The sequence below is a fragment of the Lontra canadensis genome, unplaced genomic scaffold (assembly GCF_010015895.1).
Source record: "Lontra canadensis isolate GAN:19392208 unplaced genomic scaffold, GSC_riverotter_1.0 scaffold153, whole genome shotgun sequence".
Classification (NCBI taxonomy): Eukaryota; Metazoa; Chordata; class Mammalia; order Carnivora; family Mustelidae; genus Lontra; species Lontra canadensis.
This window is the reverse complement of record NW_022631147.1, coordinates 1,881,249-1,905,133: the sequence shown is the minus strand read 5'-3', so window position 1 is coordinate 1,905,133 and position 23,885 is coordinate 1,881,249. Positions and strand designations below refer to the sequence as shown.

Sequence of the window (23,885 nt, the reverse complement as noted above, 5' to 3'; positions counted from 1 at the left end):
ATCCATTTATTTGACAGAGAGAGAGAGAGACAGGAAGAGAGGGAACATAAGCAGGGGTGGAGGGAGAGGGAGAAGGAGAAGCAGGCTTTGGGCTGAGCAGGGAGCCTGATGTGGGGCTCCATCCCAGGAACCTGGGATCATGACCTGAGCCCAAGGCAGACACTTAATGACTGAGCCACCCAGGCACCCAAGTTTGATCTTTTTAAACAAATAAATGCATTCGACAATTTCTTGACATAATAAACAATGTCAGCGCAATACAATTAATATTAATGCCAAGGTGATAAGAAAGAGAATAACACAACCATCACTATAAAGGTCATTTTCATGAGTTGAAATTTTCTCCTAGGGCACTTCCTGTTTTTCTCCTTCTGGAGTATCATTATAGGTTCATAATTTTTCTCAGATTTGTTCCAATGAAATGTAATGATTATTTCCTTTTTATTCAAACTGTAGTATCTCAGCCAGCAAAAGATCCTTTAAACTTGCTCTTGTCTCCTCAGTGTTGCCCCAAATGGTCTGAAGCATCTCACTACCTGGAAATAAAGTATTTTAGGCCACAAAGATGGAATCAGCTACTTTTCACCAAACGTTGGTTATTTCAGTGATATATTAGAGACCCCATTCAGGGACTGTGGTCCAGAAACAGATAATCCCTCTTCTGAAATATGGTCAGAAGGGCCATAGTAGCCTGGCATTTTTTTCTAAAAAGATTTTATTTATTTGAGACAGAGAGAGAGAGAGAGAGTGCGAGTGTGGTGGTGGGGTGGAGGGACAGAGGGAGAGGGAGAAGCAGACTCCCCATTGAGAAGGGAGCTTGATGCAATGTGGGACTCCATCCCAGGATGATGACCTGAAGTGACGGCAGACGCTTAACTGACTGAGGCACCAGTCGCCCAATAGTAGCTCGACATTTTATCTCAATGCCTATGTCATTTCCCTCATTTCATCTCATCAAACAGGCATTTTATTGTCTCACATTAGCACAAGAAGAAGAGTGAGTACAATAAATATTTTCAAAACTTTTATTACAGCATATTGTTGTAATTGTTCTATTTTTATTTAGCTATTGTTAATCTCTTACTATAACTAGTTTATAAGTTAAACTTTATCATAAGTATGTATGTAGAGGAAAAAATAGATACATAGGGTGTGGTACTATCCTTGGTTTCAGGCATCCACTGGGGGTCTTGGAATATATCCCTGTGGATAAGGGGGAGACTATTATACTTTTTAAAAGTAGGAGTTCATAATGATGTCTTCAACACAATTTCCACTTTACCTAATCTTTAACTGATGTTATGACATTAAAATATTTTATTTGCAACATATATTTTTAAATTCAATACAGCATTTCCAACTAAATTTAGCAGAAGAGTTCTAAGTTGTTGAGCATATTGGTCACATTTTATGGAGCAGATTGAAAGATAGAGAAATACTACTTAAGCAGAGAGTTCCATCAAATTCTATAAATGATTAGCTTTGCTTTCTGCGAGGCAGAAACAGATGTATTGGGATTTCTTGCCTTTATCACTTACCTTCTAGGCAGAGGAACTTCCCAGAATCCCAATCACCAGAATATACCTGCAGGATGTCAGCACTATTCTTCTCAGATGCATGTTCTTAGCAAGGATGGAAATTGCTGCTTTTCCTCTATTTCTAAGACAGATTCAAATTAGAACAAGAAAGAGTTATTACAAAAAAAAATTTTTTTTTAAAGGCATTCAGTCCAGGGATTGTTAAGCTGAAGTCCATGGATAAGTTCTAGGAAGCTTATAAACACTCAGAAATAATTTGCAAAATGTTTATTTGTTTATGTCTCTTTCCCTGGAAAGAGAATTCATAAATTTCATCTGACTCTTTTTTTTTAAAAGATTTTATTTATTTATTTGACAGACAGAGATCACAAGTAGGTAGAGAGGCAGGCAGAGAGAGAGAGAGAGGGAAGCAGGCTCTCTGCTGAGCAGACAGCCCGATACAGGGCTCGATCCCAGGACCCTGAGATCATGACCTGAGCTGAAGGCAGAAGCTTTAACCCACTGAGCCACCCAGGCGTCCCCATTAAGGGGGTTTTAGTATTAACAAAACAAAAATAAAACCACCACAAGCACAACAACTAAATTAGATTTAGTCTAATAATCTTTTCCCTTAGCGGTAAGTAAACTGATCAAGTGAATCACTGGCCTGATTTGTGTTTGTGACAGATCCTAGGACAGAGGGAACCAGGTGGTAAGCTTGGTAAAGAAGTTAGAAGTTCTGAACACCTTGATGAGGGTTCTTTCTCTTACGTGAAGCCAGAGCAGGGAATCTTTACATCTGAGAATAATTGTTTAATTTTTATTTTAAAAAGGGAGCATTGAGATTTGAAGAAAGAGAGGGAAGGGATATAAATGATGGAACAGCAATAATACTGGGGGAAATTGCACAAGATGAGTCAAAAGAATCAGAGGCTTAGAAGTCATTTTCATTGATGAGCGACAGAAAGATGTGATGAGAGGTATAGAATTTTGTGTAAGTGCTTGTCAGTAACATGGGTAGAGAATAGTGGTCATTGTAAAGGAAGTAAAATATAAAAACATTTGCAGAATATTTCTCATTCCGAATCCAAGTAGGCTTCTTTATAGGAATTGACAAGTTGATTCTAAAATTTATATGGAAACTCCAAGGACCCAGAATATCCAAAGCAATCTTGGGAAAGAATAAACTTGGGAAACTTATACTCTTGGACTTCAAGACATTTTCCAAAGCTACAGCAATCAAAACTGTTGGTTGGTGCTGGCATAAGGACTAAGAAATAAGTCAATGGGACATAGAGATTCCAGAAATCATGCACACTTACATGGCCATTTGATTTTTGACAAGATGCCAAAGCAATTAAATGGGAAAAGGAGTCTTTTAAGGAATAATACTGAAACAGCTGGGGATCTCTATAGAAAAAAGTGTACTCCTACCCCACCTCACACCATACATAAAAATTAATTCAAGAGGGATTGTAGATCTAAACATAAAAGCGAAAATTGTACTGCCTCTAGAAAAAAAACAGAGGAGAATGTCTTGGTGACTTGGAAATAGATGAAGGTTTCTTAGGATGCAGAAAATAATAACCACAAAAAATATGATAAATGAAGTATAATGAAAATTAAAAATTTCTATTTATTAAGCATGTTATTAAGGAAATGAGAAGATAAGACATGAACAGGGAAATATATTTTGCAAGACATACATCTGACAAAGAATTGATATTCAGAACATGTAAAGAACTTCTTAATAGTAAAAAGAACTCAATTTTTAAAAATAGGCAAAACATTTCAATAGACACTTCACAAATTAAGGTATGTATGAGTAGCCAATAAGCACATGAGAAAGTGCTGACCATCCTTATTCATTAGGGAAATACAGATTGAAACCACAATGAAAAACCACTATATACCTACCAGAACAGCTAAAGTTGAACATACTAACAATACCAAATATTGGCAAGGATTTGAAACAGCCAGAACTTTCACACATTGTTGGTGGGAATGTAAAATTATATTGCTACTTTCTTATTATATTCCTACTTTCTTAGGAAACTAAACATACAAATATTTTTTAGCCCAACTATTCCATTCTTAGGTGGTTTTTTTTTTCCCCAAGAGAATTAAAAGACATAAGTCCCAAAAAGACTTGTATAAAAATGTTCATAGAAGTTTTATTTATAACGGCCCCAAACTAGAAACAGTCCAGGTATACAGCAGTAGGAAAATGGATAAACAGTGGTGTATTTATAGAATGGTACAAATTATTGTTGGACACAAAAGCATGACCGAATCTCAAAAACGATATGTTGGTAAAGGAAGTCTTGTACAAAAGAGTGCATACTTTATCATTCTAATTTATAAAGTTGGATAGGTGAATAGCAGGTAAAACTAATTATGGTGGCTTAAAAAAAAAAATCAGACCAATGGTTGCACCGTGAGGATAGGGAACCAGGACTGACTGAGAAGTGTTGTGAGTAGAATTGCTACACAAGCTACAGGATGCCCACTAAATTTGAATGTCAGATAAACAATGGATACTTTTTTAGGATAAGTATCTCCCATGTAGTAACTGGGGCATACACTAAAAAATTATCCATTCATTATCTGAATTCAAATTTGACAAAGCACCCTATTTTTTTTCCTTCTAAATCTGGCAACCCTAGGCACGAGGGAACTTTCTAGAGAGATGGTAATGTTTTATATCTTATAGGGATTTAGGTTAAAACTCACCTAATGGCACATTCAAAGACTCTATGTTTAACTGTGAACTTTTTCTAGAAACACTAGGAACAAGTGTTGAACTCTAGTTAATGTTGTGCATGCTGAAATGCCAAGTGTATTGATGTCTGCAACTTACTTTGAGATGCATAAGACAGATTGGTGGATGGGTAGAGGAATGGGTAAAAGGACAGATATGTGATAAAGCAAATATCACGAAATGTTAATTGTAGAACCTAGGTGATGTACAGTTTTTCAACTTTTCTGTATGTTTGAAAATTTTAATTAATTAATTATTAAATTTTTATTTATTCTGTGTGTTGAAAATTTTTTATAATAAAACATTGGGAAAAATTCAAGGGGAAAAGATTCACTATGTATAGTGTGATACTAATTTTGTGAAATGTATATACAGACACACAAAGACCGACTAAGAAGAAATACATTAAAATGGTAATGGTTGTTATCCAGAAAAACAAACAAACCAACCAACTTTGATGAATCCCATTAGATTGCAAAGGGATACATGATCTTTTTTTCAAATCAGGCAGTTATAAGTTGTCTAAGAGGTTACCTTTAAAATGTGAGGCACACATCAGGGAGATTCAAATTAAAACCACATTGAGGTACCACCTTACACCAGTTAGAATGGCCAAAATTAGCAAGACAGGAAACAACATGTGTTGGAGAGTATGTGGAGAAAGGGGAACCCTCTTACACTGTTGGTGGGAATGCAAGTTGGTGCAGCCACTTTGGAGAACAGTGTGGAGATTCCTCAAGAAATTAAAAATAGAGCTTCCCTATGACCCTGCAATTGCACTAGTGGGTATTTACCCCAAAGATACAGATGTAGTGAAAAGAAGGGCCATCTGTACTCCAATGTTTATAGCAGCAATGGCCACGGTCGCCAAACTGTGGAAAGAACCAAGATGCCCTTCAACGGACGAATGGATAAGGAAGATGTGGTCCATATACACTATGGAGTATTATGCCTCCATCAGAAAGGATGAATACCCAACTTTTGTAGCAACATGGACGGGACTGGAAGAGATTAGGCTGAGTGAAATAAGTCAAGCAGAGAGAGTCAATTATCATATGGTTTCACTTATTTGTGGAGCATAACAAATAGCATGGAGGACAAGGGGAGTTAGAGAGGAGAAGGGAGTTGAGGCAAATTGGAAGGGGAGGTGAACCATGAGAGACTATGGACTCTGAAAAACAATCTGAGGGTTTTGAAGGGGCGGGGGGTGGGAGGTTGGGGGAACCAGGTATTGAAGAGGGCACGGATTGCATGGAGCAGTGGCTGTGGTGCAAAAACAATGAATACTATTATGCTGAAAATAAATTAAAAAAAAAATGTGAGGCACAGGGGCGCCTGGGTGGCTCAGTTGGTTAAGCATCTGTTTTCGGCTCAGGTCATGATGTCAGGGGCCTGAGATAGATTCCCACATCTGGCTTCTTTCCCCGAGGGGAGCCTATTCTCCCTCTCCCTCTCCCCCTCCCCCCCCCCCCCCCACCAACTTGTGCGTGCGTGTGCTTTCTCTCAAATAAATAAATCTTTAAAAAAAATGTTAGGCACTGATTTACAAAGACATGGGCTTAAGGTGTTCCATTACTCTAAGACTCTAAGAAAAGCCTCATCTTGTCTTTATGAGGCTCAGGGAGGATTACCCCTGAACCAGACCCCACTGTTTTGACATAATTCAGAATCTCTATCACTGGAATCTGTAACCCATCTGAGCACCCAGCTTTGGACCAAGTAGTCCCAGGCAAACTGAAATTGTTATTCTCATCTCCTTAATGTGGTTAAGTATAGATACACTGCTCTGAAGGTGTAGAAATGAGCAGAGATTTAAAAAAAAAGGTACAACAAAATCATGATAGTACTACTTTGTGTTAGGTTTAAAAATATTTTGGAAATCATTGTAGTAATTTGTATGTATTCTTTCTTTTCTTTCTTTCTTTCTTTCTTTCTTCTTCCTTTTTTTTTGTCTGTGTTCTTTCTTTAAAGAATTTGAAATTTGTAGGAGAATGTCGTGTTAGAGAGTCTGACATAATATACTTGTTACAGTAATTTAAAAGCTTTAAGAGAATTTGATATCATACTTGTGGGTTATTTTGAAATATGTAAAGAGTTAAATGATAATAGATTTGGATAATTTGAAATGTGTTTAAGAATCTGATTGCTGGGGCACCTGGGTGATTCAGTGGGTTAAACCTCTGCTTTCAGCTCAGGTCATGATCTCAGGGTCCTGGGATCAAGCCCCGCATTGGGCTCTCTGCTCAGCAGGACACCTGCTTCCCTTTCTCTCTCTGCCTGCCTCTCTGCCTACCTGTGATCTCTCTGTCAAATAAATAAATAAAATCTTAAAAAAAAAAAAAGAATCTGATTGCTTTTGGGGAAGCCTGTGTGGCTGAGTCAGTCAAGCATCTGACTCTTAGTTCTGGCTCAGGTCCTGATCTCAGGGTCGTGAGATGAAGCCCCAGGTCAGGCTCTGCGCTGAGCAGGGAGTCTGCTTGAGATTCTCTCTCTCTTCCTCTCCCTCTGCTCCTCCTCCTTGCTCACAATCTCTCTCTCTCAAGTAAGTAAGTAAGTAAGTAAGTAAATAAATAAATCTATCTTGAAAAAAAAAAGAGTCTGATTACTTTTATGATGTGTTCAGATTTTAGATAATTTGATTTATGGAATCTTTAAGACTTACCAAGGTCTAGGAAAGGAGTTTAAGTGCTTTGGATAGTTTGGTTGGAAAGAAATGTAAGTCTGTCTTTTTAGGAGTTTGATGAGCATAGGTACTGCTTTCATGGCTGGAGTTCGAGATGCCTAGAAAACCCAGGTATCCAAGCTTGTGAATATATTTTCCCAAGACATAGATTTTAATTACTCCTGAAGAATTCTGTCCTTAGCTGGCAGAATAAAAATTTAAGAGAATATACCATTACATAATCAAATTGATTTCCAGAGTGGGGAAAGGTCCCATCTGTTTGTTGGCATCTTAAAGATTTTATGATGAAATAGATTTTTAAGAAAGTTTTGAGATGTGAGAGAGTGGGCAGGACAGAAGGGCATTTTAGCACAGGAAACACTGAAAGGAAAGGCATAGAGTTTTTCCAGGGAGTGCAAGCAGTCAAATGTGACTGGATCATTTAGGGGTTATAGTGGGAGAGTCAGGCTGCTTCAGTCATTGAGTGCAAGAAGCCATTGGAGTGCTGCACAGGGAGCGCCTCTGTCTGAACTTTGCCTCTGCTGACTCACCTGGCAGTGCCATAGAAGGTGGGCTGGAGTGGCAGGGCCTGAGTGTTAGAAGACCTGCCCAGTCCTTCGTCTGCTTTTTTGTTCATCCATCCATCCATCCATCCATGCATCCATGCATCCATCCAATCTTTCATTTAGTTGAGATTTCTTTTTTTTTTCAATTTAAAATATTTTATTTATTTATTTGACAGAGAAAGACACAGCAATAGAGGGATCACAGGCAGGGGGAGTGGGAGAGGGAGAAGCAGGCTCCTAGCTGAGCAGGGAGCCCGATGCGGGATCATGACCTGAGCCAAAGGCAGACATTTAACGACTGAGCCACCCAGACACCCCTTAGTTGAGATTTCTTGATCATTACACTGGGCCAGGCTCTGTGTTCAGGGGACCCACAAGTGGAGGGATATAGTCTCTGCCCCCTAGGAACTCCCTGGTGTGTAGGGAAGACAGACAATGACTACATGGCAAGGAGGGTGGTGCATGCTCTAGCAGCCCTGTGCTCAGAAGGCTGCAGGCTACCAGTTCATGCAGGCGTGGATGGCTAGCTGTGCAGAGAGATGAGGGCCAGTGCCCCAGAGAAGGTGGCTCTGTGTTCATGTCACCCCTGTCCACCTATGAGGTGCTGAACTATCTAGCGTGGTGGCAGGGAACAAGGAAAGGAAAAAAATGAAATAAATCACTCTGTTCTGCATTTTATTACAAAATTTCAAACCTAAGAAAAAGTTGAAGCATAGTACTACTAAGCCTGCCCCCCTCCGCCCAATTCAATACTTGTTAACACTCTGTCATATTTGCTTTACCTCGCTCTGTGTATGTTCAGGTGGAGACATCATGATAGTTGGCCCCCAAATTTTTCAGCAGGAACCTCCTCGGAGTAAGGACAGCTCACTGCATCAACGGAATGTCTTTATTACACCTAAGAAAGTGAACACTAACTCCTTAATATTCAGATCACGGTTGAATTTCTCTAGTTGTGCCGCTAAATGCTTTTACCGTGGCTTTTTCAAAATCTTGGTTCATTCAAGTTTCACATTTTGCATGTAGCTGATCTCTAAAGACATCAGAACTAGAACAGTTCCCTTGCCTTTTAAAAGATTACATTGAATATTCTGCATTAAAAAATATTTTATTTATTTATTTGAAAGAGAGATAGCACAGAGAGCAGATAGCAGGCAGAGGGAGAAGCTGGGGCTCAATCCCAGGACCTTGGGATCATGACCTGAGCTGAAAGCAGACTGCTTAACCGTCTGAGTCACGCAGGCGCCTCAGAATATTCCACATTTTTACATTTGTCTTACAACTTCCTTGTAGTGTCTCTTAGCATGATATTTATTTATTTACTTATTTTGATTGATTTGTTTATTTGAGAGAGAGAGAGCACAAGAGTGGGTGGTGGGTGGCAGAGGGGGAGAGAGAAGCAGACTCTTCGATGGGCAGGGAGTCTGACATGGTACTCAATCCTAGGATCCTGGGATCATGACCTGAGCCGAAGGCAGACGCTTAACAGAGAGCCACCAAGGTACCCTGCATGATTTGTTCTATTACTCACACTTCCTATAAACTGGAAGTGAGACCAAAATGCTTGATTTTATTCAGGTTAAATCTTTTTTTTTTTTTAAAGATTTTATTTATTTATTTGATAGAGAGATCACAAGCAGGCAGAGAGGCAGGCAGAGAGAGAGGAGGAAGCAGGCTCCCTGCTGAGCAGAGAGCCTGATGCGGGGCTCGATCCCAGGACTCCGAGATCATGACCTGAGCCGAAGGCAGCGGCTTAACCCACTGAGCCACCCAGGCGCCCCAGGTTAAATCTTTTTGGTCAGAATAACCCCCAGGCAATGCTGTATAATTTATGACACCGCATTGGGAGACCCAATAAGGTCAGGTTTTCCCCACTATTATTTACTTTATTTTTTTACTTTTATTTACTTTTTCATAGCTTTATTAAGGCATTCACAGACCATACAACTTCTATCTAAAGTGTACAGTTTGTGCTTCTCCGTTGTCCCAGGGCTGCATAACTGTTCCTATTACCAATGCTAAGCGTGGCCACCTGGTTGAAGTGGTGATTGCTAGGAAAGAGAGACGTCTGAATTTACAAAGATTTCTTGAGCTCTGCGAGTCAAACTCCGCATGGGGCACTAGACTCAGGAAGGCCAACTGACTGAGAGTTCAAGGGGTTCCCGTGGGTTGTGGGGACAGAAGTCAGATCCCAAGAAGAATGTGGGCGCTGGTGCTGTGGAGCTCCCACAGGGCAGACTTAATTTTCAAGGTCTTAAAATCACAGGAAAGCAAAGACTTGGGAGGTGGCTTGAAGGGGTACCATGCTGAGTGGAACTTGGGGTGGCTGCCACCCCTTTCCTCCACCTGCCATAGACCTGTGTGCCTGTACGCTCTGCCCCACTGCTCATCGACTGTAGTTCCAGGTTTGTATAGAGCAGCTTTACAGACAAGTTCAGGAAACCCAAAGGCTGGGTAGGAGCAGATGGGAATGTAAATGGAGTTTGCTGAGTGCAGACCGAGTGCCAGGCTGGGGCCTGGCTTCCCCCAGCTGTGTCATTTAATCCTTATAGCACCCTGTGAGGTGGGCATGTCATAGAAGAGCTAACAAGTTGGGAGAGATTACTAATTTTTTGCTTTTTTTTTTTTTTTAAAGAGAGAGAGCATGTGAGAATGGGGTCAGGTAAGGGACAGAGTGGGAGAGAGAGAGAGAGAGAGAGAAAGAATCACAAGCAGGGTCCATGCTGAGGAGCCAGACCTAGGGCTCCATCTCACAGCCCTGAGATCATGAGTTGAACCGAAATCAAGAATCAGACACTTCACCGACTGAGCCACCCAGGTGCCCTGAGAAATTGCTAATCTACCCAAGGTCACATAGCAGGGTTTTGGGGGGCACATGAATTGAGTGTATCAGTTTTGAAGCATGCTCTCCATGCCTCACTGCCTCCTGGGGCCTTTAGTCCTTGAGCCCTCCTGTCTCCCAGCCTCCCAGCCCAATGGCCTCCCCTTCTCTACCCAGTCTGAACTCCAGGGCGGTCGCTGGGACTCTCAGCACTGAGCCAGGCATCTCTACAGAGCTGGGTTGGGGACCTTGACAGCCAGCATTGGATTGACCCGGGGTCATGGTGCGCACAATGCCCAGTTCCAGGAAACACTATCGTACTAGAATCTCAGTGAACGGCGCCCCCTGATGTTGTGCAGTGCACAGCATAAGAACCTGTAAGTGAGGTCCCAGCTAAGGTTTCTTCATCCCACCCTTCCTCCCATTCTTCCTTTTTCTGTTTCCTTTTTTCATGCGGAAATAGCAAGGACACGTGTGAGATCAAGGTTACAGTCGGTGTGATTAGACCCGGCTACCTGGTGCCTCCTTGTTCCCGGTGGAGTCACACCTGAAGTTCATTATTCTCAGCAATCAACAGAGAATGAGGAATCTTACAGGCCACGGATGGGAGGAACACAGGCCTGTTGCTTTCTATACTGTTTTTAGGCTACCAAACCCTGAGAACCCAGAACCTCCTGTTTTGTACAAATCCCAGGTGAGTTCATGTGTGGGGGCTGGGATGGCCTAGCCATCCTTGTGCTCTCCAGAAGGTGGGAACGTGTGGATGCGTTTTACCCCATCCACAGTTGATCAGGGGACGGCTGTTTGGCCTGCCTTTGTGTTTGCCTGGCAGTTTCCTTGCAGGAACCTGAGCATGACTTTTTCTGTTTCTGTGCATTTTTTTTTTTTTAAGATTTTATTTATTTATTTGTCAGAGAGAGAGATAGAGAGAGAGTGAGCACAGGCAGACAGAGTGACAGAGGGAGAAGCAGGCTCCCTGCGGAGCAAGGAGCCCGATGCAGGACTCGATTCCAGGATGCTGGGATCATGACCTGAGCTGAAGGCAGCCGCTTAACCAACTGAGTCAGGCAGGCGTCCCAAGTTTCTGTGCATTTCTTGGAGTGTTCCTCCTCAGCCCTCATGGACGGGGATTCCCCAGGGCACGCCCTTGCGGGTCCCGAGCCACCTGTGAAAATCAACGCCCACCTCAGGACACTTTGGCAGGAGCACCAGGAGCAGCACAGGCCCAGGCATGATCTTCCACCTCCCTCCCTAGCATTTGGTCTTCTGGAGCCATAGTTGGTAGTGGCGACTGAGGGTTCACAGACCGCTCCCCCTACAGCAATTGTATGATTTTTTTTTCCACCTCCTATTGTCCTTGACCTTTCTCAGCCACTCGTTCTACATTCTCTTGGTTCTCTGAAATTACCTGATTCGGCTTATTCTTGGGTCAGATATTAGTTGGATGTTAGTTCAGCCTGGGCAGAGACATCCAGAAGAATGCTGACTTAGACACCGTATTTCCGTTGCCTGTAGAAGTTCAAACTGGTATGGAGACTCTGTTTCGGAAGCCTTCGGGGGCCAGACTCCTTCTATGCTTTTATTCCTGGGGGAAGGCCCTTCTCTGCATCTGGGGACGGCATTTCAGCAAGTGAGAAGGGGGAAAGGGAGAGGGAAGGAGGTTCCGGAAGTTGCCACCTCACCTGCTCACATCCCGTTGACCGGAGTGTTTCTGACAGCAGGAGAGGTTGGAAATGCAGTCTTATTAAGGGAAGCTATGTACCCAGCTCACAATTCTAGTCCTATGAGAGAAGAGTGGTATGGCAGTGTCTGCCACACATGGGCTGGGCTCTCGGGACCCCTGGTTCTGTAGGACAAGGCTGCGGGCGGTGGTGAAGCCATCCTCCTACCTGCTCCTGATTGTCTGCAGGAATTTCCTCCTATCACGTGCTGCTGTGTGGCCGGAGTTCAGACTGGCCCAAACCCATGCTACAGGGAAGGTGACTGTGAGATTATGGGATGATTGTATTCTGTCCAGAGTCCACCATTCCCTTAGGGCACTGGACCCTAGCCTCACAGATCTCATAGGCACTGCTGCTGGAGCAGTGTCTCCATCCGTCCATGCACCTGCCCCTACATTCTGAGTCAGAGGTTGAATTGAGGATGCTCCCTCTTCCTGTTGATGGTTCTTTTATGTTCCTGTTTTGATAGAAAGCATGTCCTCTGGGTTGGATTGCGGGTGTGGTGTGTATTTGCTTCTCTGGAGGTCTATGCCATCTTTTATTTACTTCCCTTGCCTCCTATAGATGCTATGATGGAGAGAAAGTCTGGACTGTGTCCTGAAGGAGTGTTAGCCTCGCACATCAAGCCAAGGGCAGTGACGTAAGTTCCTTCGTCAGAGTAATAGCTGCGGTTCTCCCACATGCCAGCCCTTGGTTGTTGGCAAGGACCCTCATCGTGCAGCAGCAGTGGCCATTCAAACATGCCAGGCCATGATTATGGTCTCTCCTGGTTTGGGTATATTGCTTGTATATATACCATACCATTCTAGTACGCTGGGCTCACACCTGCTATGTAGCTATCAGACTGGTGCTTTATTCATGGGTCAGATGAACACCTATTTGGGTCCTGACCTTGAGGTGCATCCTGAGGGGAAGAACAGCAGTCAAGATGCTTCCTCGCACTGCCACGGCTTCATCTTTTGATGCTGGATCATGATCTCATGCCCAGAGCAGCATGGCGACATGCCTTCAGTGTCCGGACACCCTATCAACTACAAGTCCTCCAGGTGAGATGATCTGCCTCCGTATTTCAGTGGCTCAGTGGTGTCCTTGTTAGACAGGTGCAGACCTGCTCTTAAATAGGAAGTATCAGTTTGCTCTTTGGTTTCCCCATAGCTCCTACTAGACAAGGAATTCCCCTTGATGATCTTGAGGGAAATGCAAGGAATGGGGAGTTTTCAGCCCAGCTCTAGCAAAAGGGACTGTTCAGTAATGAAACTAATGATGAGTAGGAGGAAATGGAGACTGGGTCAAACCTAACACCTGCAGCCAATGCAACAACATGTTTTTTATGAAAAAGAGAAAGCTGAGAGGGGTCCCTCTGCAACCCAAGGGTCCCCAGCAAGACTTGCAAAAGCACAGAGATGAGTCTTCTTGGCTCCTGAGCACTCTGGCATCCCCGGTGTGACAGCCTTGGAATTTCTGTAGCTATTTGGGTCATGACCTCCTCCTGGCCGCTGTTTCAGAAACCACGGGGCTTATTGTCTGGGCCCTCCATTTGTCAGAGTACACACTCCTATCATAGTCCTAGGTCTTGATCACCTCGTTTATTTCTGGGGCAATGTGTGGCATGATTTTATTTAATTCAAGCTAAGGCAGTGTGGAATACATCATCTTAAACACCTCTCTTCGCCAAAGTGGGTTATTACTTAATTACTTACTTATTCAGCTCCTTCAGGCCCTAGGGGTGCCACAGAGAAAAGAACCAAGTCCTAATGTAAACCAGTGTCACAAACCTCTTGTTCGTTTTTGTCTTTGATGAGGTGGTTTGAAGGGTGTTAACCACTTCTGATGGGTGGGGCCACTGAGGGTTTCCAGGGCAGTTTCTGCACTGCACACAGGGTGGGCCTCTGTGCCTCCCTCGGCTTCCAACACTGTTCAGCTCTGTCTCTTTCAACTGCTCTGCTTCTGTGGCAGTGGCTCCTTGCTTTGCTCAGACTCATGCACTCTGACCCTGAAAGAAGGGAGTGAGGGTGTGTCCTGATGTCCTTACTCTGATCAAAGACCTGTTCCTGAGATGATGGATGTCACCTGGAACACCTGAATTCTCATCCATGGAGCTCAGGGGACATTGTTTCCAAACTCAGCCCACTTTATGAGTACCTTGTTGTGGGCTTCCCATCTCCTGGCTGTCCTGGGGCTAGGGCCTTACCCCAAGCAGCACACACATCTCTGTGCTTTTGCTAGTCGCTCTCAGCTTTCTCTTTTTCATAAAAAACATGTTGTTGCATTGGCTGCAGGTGTTGGGTTTGACCCAGCCTCCATTTTCTCCTACTCATCATCAGTTTCACTACTGAACAGTCCCTTTTGCTAGAGCTGGGCTGGAAACTCCCCATTCCTTGCATTTCCCTCATAAATTCCTTCCAAGCTCACCTGTCCCTCCTTCCCTCGTTGTCAGCACCAGATGTGTCAAAGCTAGGAAGGTGGCATCCGGTTAAAGATTGGATTGAGAGAGGGCGGGGCCGTTCCACCGGAAAAATCCTTTTTAAGTTGAGAGGCCATGGGCTCCAGAAGCTGCCTTCAGCTCCCAGCCCTGGGCTTGCAGGTTGTCCCGATGCGCAGAAAGTGCTACTTGCAATTAGTTCACCCAGGCCAGGGATGCTAGCCAACTGACCGATTCATGGCAAGCCCCACCCCAAATGTGAAGAGTACCCATGTTGAGAGCCCTGCACCTCGCTCTGCTCCTGCTCTGAATCAGCAAGCAGCACTCCAGGAAAGGATGACCTGAACCATAGTCCCTCCCTACCCCTGAAAATCCAGCTCATCTAAACCTCTGGGTCTAGTCCAGCCCACAGTGGGACATCCCCACAGAGCCCACAGCCGAGGGCCTGAAAAGGTAACATGGTGTGGGACCTTTTGCTCACCTTGAACTTACCTTGTTCGTGTCTTGAACCACAGGTGTTTCAGACAAAATCCTGTCAATATCTACCGCATGGGATCTGCCGGCCAGTTACAGTGTTCTTCCTCTGTTCTTTTGCTGCTATTCTGCACCACCCACTTTCACACCCAGACAGGGTGTTCGTATAAAGTGAATAGTAGATCATGACACTTCTCTACTCGAAATATTTTGATGACTTCCTATTATTCTTTTTTAAAGATTTTATTCTTTTTAAAATATTTTTAAAAGATTTTATTTAAATTTTATTTGACAGAGAGATCACAAGTAGAGGCAGGCAGACAGAGAGGTGGAAGCTAGCTCCCTGCTGAGCAGAGAGCCCCACATGGGGCTTGATCCCAGGACTCTGGGATCATGACCTGAGCCGAAGGCAGAGGCTTTACCCACTGAGCCACCCAGGCACCCCAATGACTTCCTATTATTTTTAGGATAAATCCAAACTTTTGCCAGGCTCCCAAGGGACTTCATTGTATCTTCTGCTCTTACCCGGCTCTCTAGCCTCATTGCCTACCAACCCTACCTTCATCTCTGACTCAGATGCCTCTGGGTTACTGCCTCAGCTGCTCTGCCTGTCCACACTTGTCTGCTACCCACACCCTGGTACCATTTTTCAGATCTCAAGTGCAAAGTAATACCATCCAGAAAGCCTTTATTAGAAGATTAGGCAGGATACCTAGCTCATGGGCTCACATTCTTTCTGTCCTAATAGCTGTCTTCCCATGTTGAAATCTCCTTAGTTATCTCTATCTCTCCCTTCAAGCTTCAAGGAGGTGGCTGAACATGTAGATGGTCTTATTTCTTATTGTAGTCCCAGCACCTAGCACAGCATCTGGCACATAGTAGATGCTCAATAAATACTAGTTGAATTAACTAATTATCTTTTAAAAACCATTTTTGATATTTGAATACCTATGTTCATAGCAGTATTATTCACAAAAACCAAAAGGTAGAACAACCCCACTGTTCACTGATGGAGGAATGGATAAGTAAAATGTGTATAGCCATACAATGCAATATTATTCAGCCTTAAGAAAAGAAAGAAATTCTGACGCATACTACAACATGGATGAACCTTAAGGACATTATGCTAAGTGAAGTAAGCCAGGAACAAAAGGACAAATATGGTATGATTCTCTTATATGAGGTCCCTAGAGTCATCAAATTTATAGAGACAGAAAGTAGAACGGTAGTTGCCAAGGACTCAGGGGAAGAGGAAAGGGGACTTAGTGTCAAATGGGTACTGAGTTTCAGTCTGGGAAGATAAAAAAGTTCTGGAGATGGATGGTGGTGATGGTTTTATAAATAGCATTGTAAATGTATTTAATGACATTAAACTGCACGCTTAAAAATTGTTAAGATCGTACATTTTATGTTATGTGTATTTTGCTACAGTAAAAAAACTATGCTAAAAATCACTTTTATAAAACTTCAAATGAGAAAAATAAAACCTCCAGGTAATGTTGGAGAAAGAGTGAGAAAGAGAGAATGAATTAGGAGGGGCTCATGCTGGGGAACTGTGGTCAAGATTCAGGAGCCCATAGTGGGCAGACCAAGTTTACAGCCCTCGTAAAGTGTCATTGCATAGCCAGCCTCATGGTCTCTGGATGTGCCTCGGGTTACCCTCTGGCCTGCTCAAGACTGCTGCTGCTCATTTATTTGTTCATTTCAGCTGAGATGATTGACATGAACACTTGAGGTTTTATATACCACTGTCCTTAGAAGTCTATTCCACCAGGCAGGGGACCTTAAAAGATGTTTCTTTGCAACTTTGGGAATAAAACATTATTCAAGCACTCAGTGGCAGATTGTTCTCCAAAGATGACCACAACTGTATCTCCCATCTTGCATTACTTCTGCAATGACACCCTCTTGTCAGGAAGAGGGTCTATTTCTGTGTCCTTGAATCCAAGATGGCAGAAGTGACATTGTGTGGTTCTGAGGCTAGCCTCTAAGATGCAGTGTTGTTTCTGCTTTTTTGCTCTCTGGAAGAGCCAACTGCCATGCAGTAAAGAAGCTAGAGATAAAATACTGAGTGATGAGGTAGCCAGCATGTGCAGTGAGAGAGGCTGTGTTGGGGAGCTGAACATGTAATATGTGAGTGAAGCTTCTTGGACTTTCCAGGTCAAGCTTGCCACCATTAGACCACAACTTCATGGACACCACTTTTGGAACAGAAGAACCAGCCAACCAGGCCCTGCCCAGATATATGACCCACAGAATTTTTAGAAATAAATAAGCCATTGCTGTTTTAGGTTACTGAATTTTGAAATGGTTTGATTTGTCTCATGAGACAACCAAAACCCCATCTTCTACCAAATTAAAATTGTACTACAGAGCATTCTATAATTGTATTACAGAGCATTCTATACCTCCACTCAGTTTGCATTCACTGTAAAAATATTAAAATAAATAAAAAAGAAAGAAATCCACCCATAAATCCACCATGCCAATGCTTTCTCTATTTCCACTTATCTGTACATTGTTCATTAGTTTAAGATAGGCATACATAGCTAAACAATGCTGTGTTTATTGAGCACATAACATTTTGCAGTTTTTCCCTCTCTTAGCATTGTATTTTTCATTCACATATTCAATAAGCATTTACTGAGATCTGCTTTATATCAGCCACTGAGAATTTAGAGCTAAATGACTGCATACTAGTTTTTCCATATTTTAAATAATTTACATAATAATTCCTGTGAAATTGCTCTTTAAATCAAACCCAAATTGATCCAGGTGTTTCTTTTCTTGACTATTTATGATTTTAGCTCTGAAGAATTTGTGTTAATTTACAATATGACCTATAGTACCAAACCATAAAATTAAAATTAAAATTATCAAGGAAGGAAAATAAATATGCCATGAACCTAGTCAAATAGAATTACTGTAATTGAACATGTAGTTCTGAGATTTCAGGCAAGGCAAAAAAAGAACAGTGAAGCAGTCATTCTCATTGCTTGACTTAAAGCAAGCTCATCATTCTTCTAATGGGGACGGAAATCCTGACTTCCCTACCCAGGAGGGGCTAAAGACAGCATAGGTAGAGGAGGACTAGCGCTCCCAGGAACTTGGCTGGGAGGAAGAGTAGAGAGTGTTGAAGCTAGGTAGAGGAAACGGGATGTTGGTGGGAAGATTCTGTAGAGAGGCAGAAATTGAGGATACAGGGAAGACAGGGTCTGACTCACGGGTAGGGTCTCTCAGAAGGTCTGGGACTCATGTGGAAAATGAGGGAGTTTCTTGGCTGGCAATTTCTTTTTGTTTTTCAATTTAAACAAGATGAGAGTTTAAGAGAGTGGGGTTGAGGGTTTGAGGAGAGTGGGAAAGGTATCAGATATTCCTTGTTGAATCTGCTGATAGACTACTGGGGATCTGAATCCAGGAACAGACAGAAGGCAAAGGACAGATCATGACACAAATATCACCAGGGCCCTGGCTCCTGACCCCATACAAACTCTCCCCTCTACGAGGTAGGGGACTTGATCTGAAGGTTCTTCTACATCTGCTTTTCTGAGAGTGATGATTCGTAGAGGCTGTGAAGATAGGCAGATGGCAGAGCCAATGGGGCAGCTAGCTGGGAGATTCTAAGGAGTGGAGCAGTTGGAGAGGAAGGAGAGGTTTCTTGTTGAGCTCAAGGTTTTACATGGGAGAGGGCAGAAGAGACAGGGCTTCAGAGCTGTGGCAGCAGAAGCAGGGACAAACCACCTGGACAGACAGGCTCCACTCCTCCAGTTGCCTGCGACTTTAGTCCCTACTCAACTCATGTTACTGGAGATTTGATGCTTTAATTTGAGTTGACTGGGATTTGGCTACCAAGTTGTATCTCCAAAGGAAGAAAAGCAAAGATCTGTGGGCCTGGACACCAACTGCTTTATTTCCCACAAGAGTTGGCAGGTGAGAGTTCAGGGACCCACCATGGCCCTCCTCCTTTCTTCCCTGTCACCTCTGGGCCATGACCTTGTGAAGCAGGTGAAGTCCAAAGTTCAGGCTGCCTGGTTTCTAACCCTGGCAGCTCCATGTGCTTGGCAGTATAATAATCATGGAGGAGTTCCTTAAGCATTCTAAATCTCAGTTTTCTTCTCTGGAAACTGAGAATACTTATCTCATAAAGTTGTTCTAAAGAATAAATGAGATAATGAACCACATAACTGTCTACTTATAGTAGAGTGCCTAGCAGATAATAAGTGCCCAGTATATGTATCATTTTTCCACTGTCCCGTCTACCCCTTTGGCTCTTTTCTTTGATCACCCACTGCCCTTGGTAGGCTGACCAGGTAGTCCTGCACCCATCAGCTTACTCTGGAGTCTGCCTCTCATGATGCCTGTGTATGGGCTGTTTGAATGATACTGAATGAATGATGTGACCTGATACTTGGGAGTAATTTAGAAATATTGCTGAGTCTCAGGCACCTTTGAAGGAGACTTTTCAGCACTAACTGTGACAATTTTTCAATAAAAGCCCTAAGCATCTTAAAATTTTTTATTTACTGATTGATTGAGAGAGAGTGAGTGAGTGTGGGAGAGGGGCAAAAGGAAAGGGAGAAAGAGAATCCCAAGCAGGCTCTGCCCCCAGTGCTGAGCCTGACACCCTGTTGGATCTCACGATCCTGAGATCACGGACCTGAGCAGAAATCAAGAGCTGGACACTTAACGGACTGAATCACCCATGTGCACCCTAAGGCATTTTAAAAACCCTCAGAAAATAACAAGTGTTGGTAAGGATGTGGGGAGCCTGGAACACTTATGTATTGCTGGTAGGAATGCAGATGGCACAACAGCTGAGAAAAGCATCGTGGTCATTCCTCAAAAAAGTTAAACATAGATTTACCATGGTATCCAGGAATTCTGCTTCTCATTATATATTCATGAGAAGTGATTGTAGAAACTCAAATGTATTTGTACACCCATCTAGTCGCTTTATTCACAACAGCCAAAAAGTGGAAATAACCCAAATGTCTATCAATGAGTGAATATGAAAAAATGTATTTTATCCATACGGTAGAATATTACTCAGCCATCAAAAGGAAGGACAACTTGACACTTGCTACAACATGGATGAAACGAAGACTTTATGCTAAGTGAAATAAGCCAGACACAAAAGGATAAATATGGTATGGTTTCTCTTAGAGGAGGTTCCCAGAGTATTCAAACTCATAGGGACAGGAAGTAGAGTGGTGGTTTCCAGGGAGTGGGAGAGGGTTGGGGGCAAAGGGGCGTTATTGTTTCGGGGCAGAGCTTCAGTTTAGGAAGATGAAAATGTTCTGGGGGTGGATGCAGTGTACATGTGCCTAATGCTACAGAAGCTTATGCTTTAAAATGGTCATAATGGTAGATTTTATGTTAATGTGTATTTCATCACAAAAAAAAACCCAAAGAAATTTGTTAAATACTCTAAACCTTAAGTTATGATTGACCGCTGTCATGTGCAAGAACATATTTAAGAGAGGATAAGCACTGACAATTAACAAAATCAAACTAATAAAGATATTTACCACATTTTACTCTTCTGTAATGTATTGAATCCACTGGCACAGGGCTTGCCACATATAGGTTGTCAATAAGTAGCCAGTGTTTTTTATCATTGTTACTGCTATTATTGTTTGTATTATTTATTATTTATGTCATTACTGTTTATTATTATTATAATTATTATAAATAATGTATGGCGCTAGGCACCTCTGAAGAGTTGTGGATGGAACAGAAATCATGGGCAAGAAAGAAAAGGAAATGTGCTTACTTTTCTTTTCCTCTGTAGTCCTGGGAAAGATACAAAGTGTAGAGATTGCCATAGGGCTTCTAGAACAACCAGACACACCTGAATTGTTAAATTCACCGATTCCTTCCACCCTTCCTTTGTTCATTTATCAAGTTTAATTAGGTCCTTAGTAATCATTCATACTGGATGATATGGCTGTTGTACATGTAATAAAGTTTGATTCCTTACCTCCGGAAGCTGATAGTCTAGTAGGAGAGATGGGATATGTAATTGTAGTGCATTTGGGCATGTCCTGAGTGCATGGCCTTTATCAGAGGCTGAAACATGGAGAGAGGAATAACCACAGCATAGGGGTACAAATACTACCCGTGTGTAAATATGTGAAACTAACTGCTGGTGGCAGATCTGAAACTTGAGCCAATCAGTCCCTTGGATGACCTCAGGGTTCTTGGCACCCGCTCCCACGTTCTGACCCTGTGTTCTTTCTGTTTTTGCCTTTCCTGAGGTGCCGTGGAGAGTTCTCCTGGTCTCGGATTCCGTGATCCGTTGAGGGTCTGAAGAGATGGCTGCAGCAGCAATAGCTGGACTGATCCCTGTGCTACACTCGGTGGCTGGTGACAAATCCAGCTACTACATTGGGCGACAGCTGTGGTTTGGCTTCATTGCGGTGTATGGAGTGGTGGTGTACGTGGTGCGCATGCCCTGGGCCTCCGTCCATGAAGATTTCTGGTGCCACGGCAACATCACCAATCCTTGTTTGATTGAGTGTTTCGAAAAACGTTTTAGAAGTCCTGTAGTGGGAATTTGGTACTTCTTTTTCTTTATATTTTTGGCCCTTTTCTTCCTCATGGAATTCTTCATGGCTCAGATTCGGCACAAGCAGATCAAAGTCAAATTAGTGGAGTCAGTGGCAAGTGAAATGGAGGAAGGCTCCATGGTGGGGATCCAGGAACATGTCCCTTCCCCGAAGAAGTCCATCCTGAACTTCCACCAGGAGAAGATGCTTTTGCTTTTGTACCTTCTTTACTTCCTCCTGCAGGTTGGTGCACAGTGCGTGTTTTCTTTCCTTCTCATGTTCCAACACCTGCCCCTGGTGAACCAAGCCATCAATCACTGCAGCACGGACAGCTGCCCCGGGCCCTATTTCTGCCTGATCAGGGGTACTATGGAGAAGCGAATGTCAATCTACACCCTTGTCACCTTGTCCTTCATGATCATCCTCTTCTGCTCAGGTTTCTTCATATACAGCATCCATCATTACCTGTTAAAAGGGATTGCCAGTGCTAAGTTTTGGCTTGACTAATTTTGGAAGGTTTTATTGTGAGTCTTTCCTCCCTTGCACTAGGAACTTTGTATTCCTTTAAATATTGTGTCTGGGGCAGGGCTTCCTCCTGCTAACTTTCTTTGCTTTAGTCCTTCATGAAATAAACCTTGGATGTTCTGTTTCCTTCTTCTACAACCAGGCTCAGGTTGTCTAACTGTGGAGTGGGTGGTACACACTTGATAACATTTCAGAGTTTTCTCAAATGTGTTATCTAATCTGCTCCTCCCCAGAAGCCTTTGGCATTGAGCTTGCTACTTCATTCTTCCGGTGTCTTCAAATCAGGAAGCGTTGTCATTGTCTAGGAGCTAAGAATTTTAAAGATTCAGGGGAGATTGGTTCACTTGTACTCTGGCCTCCCCAGTTTGGGTTGTAAATACAGAGAAGGTAGTTCTTCTCCACAGGAAAATTCTCAGCTGGAATGGCATAGCAGGTTCCCCAAGCTCCTAGATGTGGGCCCAGTCTTGCCACCTCACTGAGTCTCCAGTGAGGACTGAATATATCTGGATGAATCCCCCTGGGGAAAGGATGAGAGAGTGTGGCTAGGGTAGGAATGAGGTTTTGTGGAAGCAGTGCACTGGGTTTCTCTGTGTCCAGAATCTTGCCTTATTCCAAGACCTGATCTATTTTGAGTTATGTTGAAACCCAGCTCAAGCCTACAGGTAGGTGACTTATTAACCATAATTTGGACTCCCTGCTGAGTCCTGTTGTCTGCAAACACAAGGTGGTTTGATCAGCTATGGCTAAGCTCTTCACATCTGGAGGGAGGCAAAGATAGGGATCAGAGTGAGTCTGTTATAGAGAAGGTATGGCTGATTACCTCATCCTGTGCTAGGCAGTCATCCCTAGAAGTAATTTGAATGACCTGAGGGTTGGGCTTCCTCCAGGTGCTTGGTGTAAGATGTGGAACAGGGGGCAGTGCCAAGAGCCCCACCTTTTTTTCGGTACAGTCTGTCTTATCCAAGCAAACATGATGTTCCCAAATAATTTAGTCGGATGTAGTTGGAATTTTCCTGAGGCTGACCGTGGCAGACATCTCACGGTGGCCCCCAAAGATTTTCTGCCTCCTGGCATCCTTGTCTTTGTATAATCCCTCCTTTATGAATGCAGGCAGAAACTGTGACTTCCTTCTAACCAAAAGATGTTACTCCTGGGATTATGTCATATTATATATTATTCCATTTTGGCAGGTTAGAACAAGACTTTTCCTTGTTGGCTTTGAAGAGGCATGCATGGCAGGGAATTGCAGGCAATCTCTTAGAGATGAGAGTGGCCCCCAGCTGACTGCCAGCAGAAAATGGGGTCTTCGGTCATACAACTGCAAAGAAATTAAATTCTGTCCACAACTTGAATGAACTTTGAAGTGTATTCCTCCTCATTCAAGCTGCCAGATGAGAATGTAGCCCAGCTTACCCTTAGACTGGGTTGGGAAACCATGAGCAGAGGGCCCATGCCTGGGCTTCTAACCCACGGAAACTGTGAGATAATATGTGCATGTTGTTTTAAGCTGCTAAGTTTGTGGAGATTTGTTACATAGCAATAGAAAACTAACGCACTGACTTCAGGGGCCCCACAATGGTACAAGAGCCAGGGGAGGTTGGGTGGTCTCAGCATTAATGCATCTGTGGAGGCTTTTCTTCCATCCTAAGAAGCAATTCTCCTTTGCTTTCTTCCAGCAGGTGTTTCAGGCACAGTTTAAGGGGCTTGTATGAGTCTTAGCAGAGAGTGTCAGAGACTGATGTGACTGCTGCTTCTGTCCCCTCTCCCTAGCCAGCCCTGGGAAGATTCACACTGTCCTGAATGATACATCTTGCTCTGCACTGGACTCAGCAAAGTGGGATCTGAGGTCCCAGCACCTTTTGTTGCAC

At 43.2% G+C, this 23,885-nt stretch overlaps 1 protein-coding gene across 3 annotated transcripts; it reads left to right on the top strand.

The window, feature by feature from the left end:
• Positions 1-978: 978 nt before the first annotated feature.
• LOC116859293 lies at positions 979-22,143 on the top strand. 3 transcript variants are annotated; one of them, XM_032844451.1, is made up of 3 exons: positions 979-997; positions 1,451-1,453; positions 21,202-22,143. In XM_032844451.1, exon 3 carries the CDS (start codon positions 21,259-21,261, stop codon positions 21,997-21,999), a length of 741 nt encoding a protein of 246 aa, XP_032700342.1. In that variant the 5' UTR covers positions 979-997; positions 1,451-1,453; positions 21,202-21,258; the 3' UTR covers positions 22,000-22,143. The 3 variants fall into 3 exon arrangements, with proteins under 3 accessions (XP_032700342.1, XP_032700343.1, XP_032700341.1); XM_032844452.1 differs by lacking the exons at positions 979-997; positions 1,451-1,453 and adding an exon at positions 18,273-18,450; XM_032844450.1 differs by lacking the exons at positions 979-997; positions 1,451-1,453 and adding an exon at positions 18,803-18,874.
• The last annotated feature ends 1,742 nt before the right edge of the window (positions 22,144-23,885 follow it).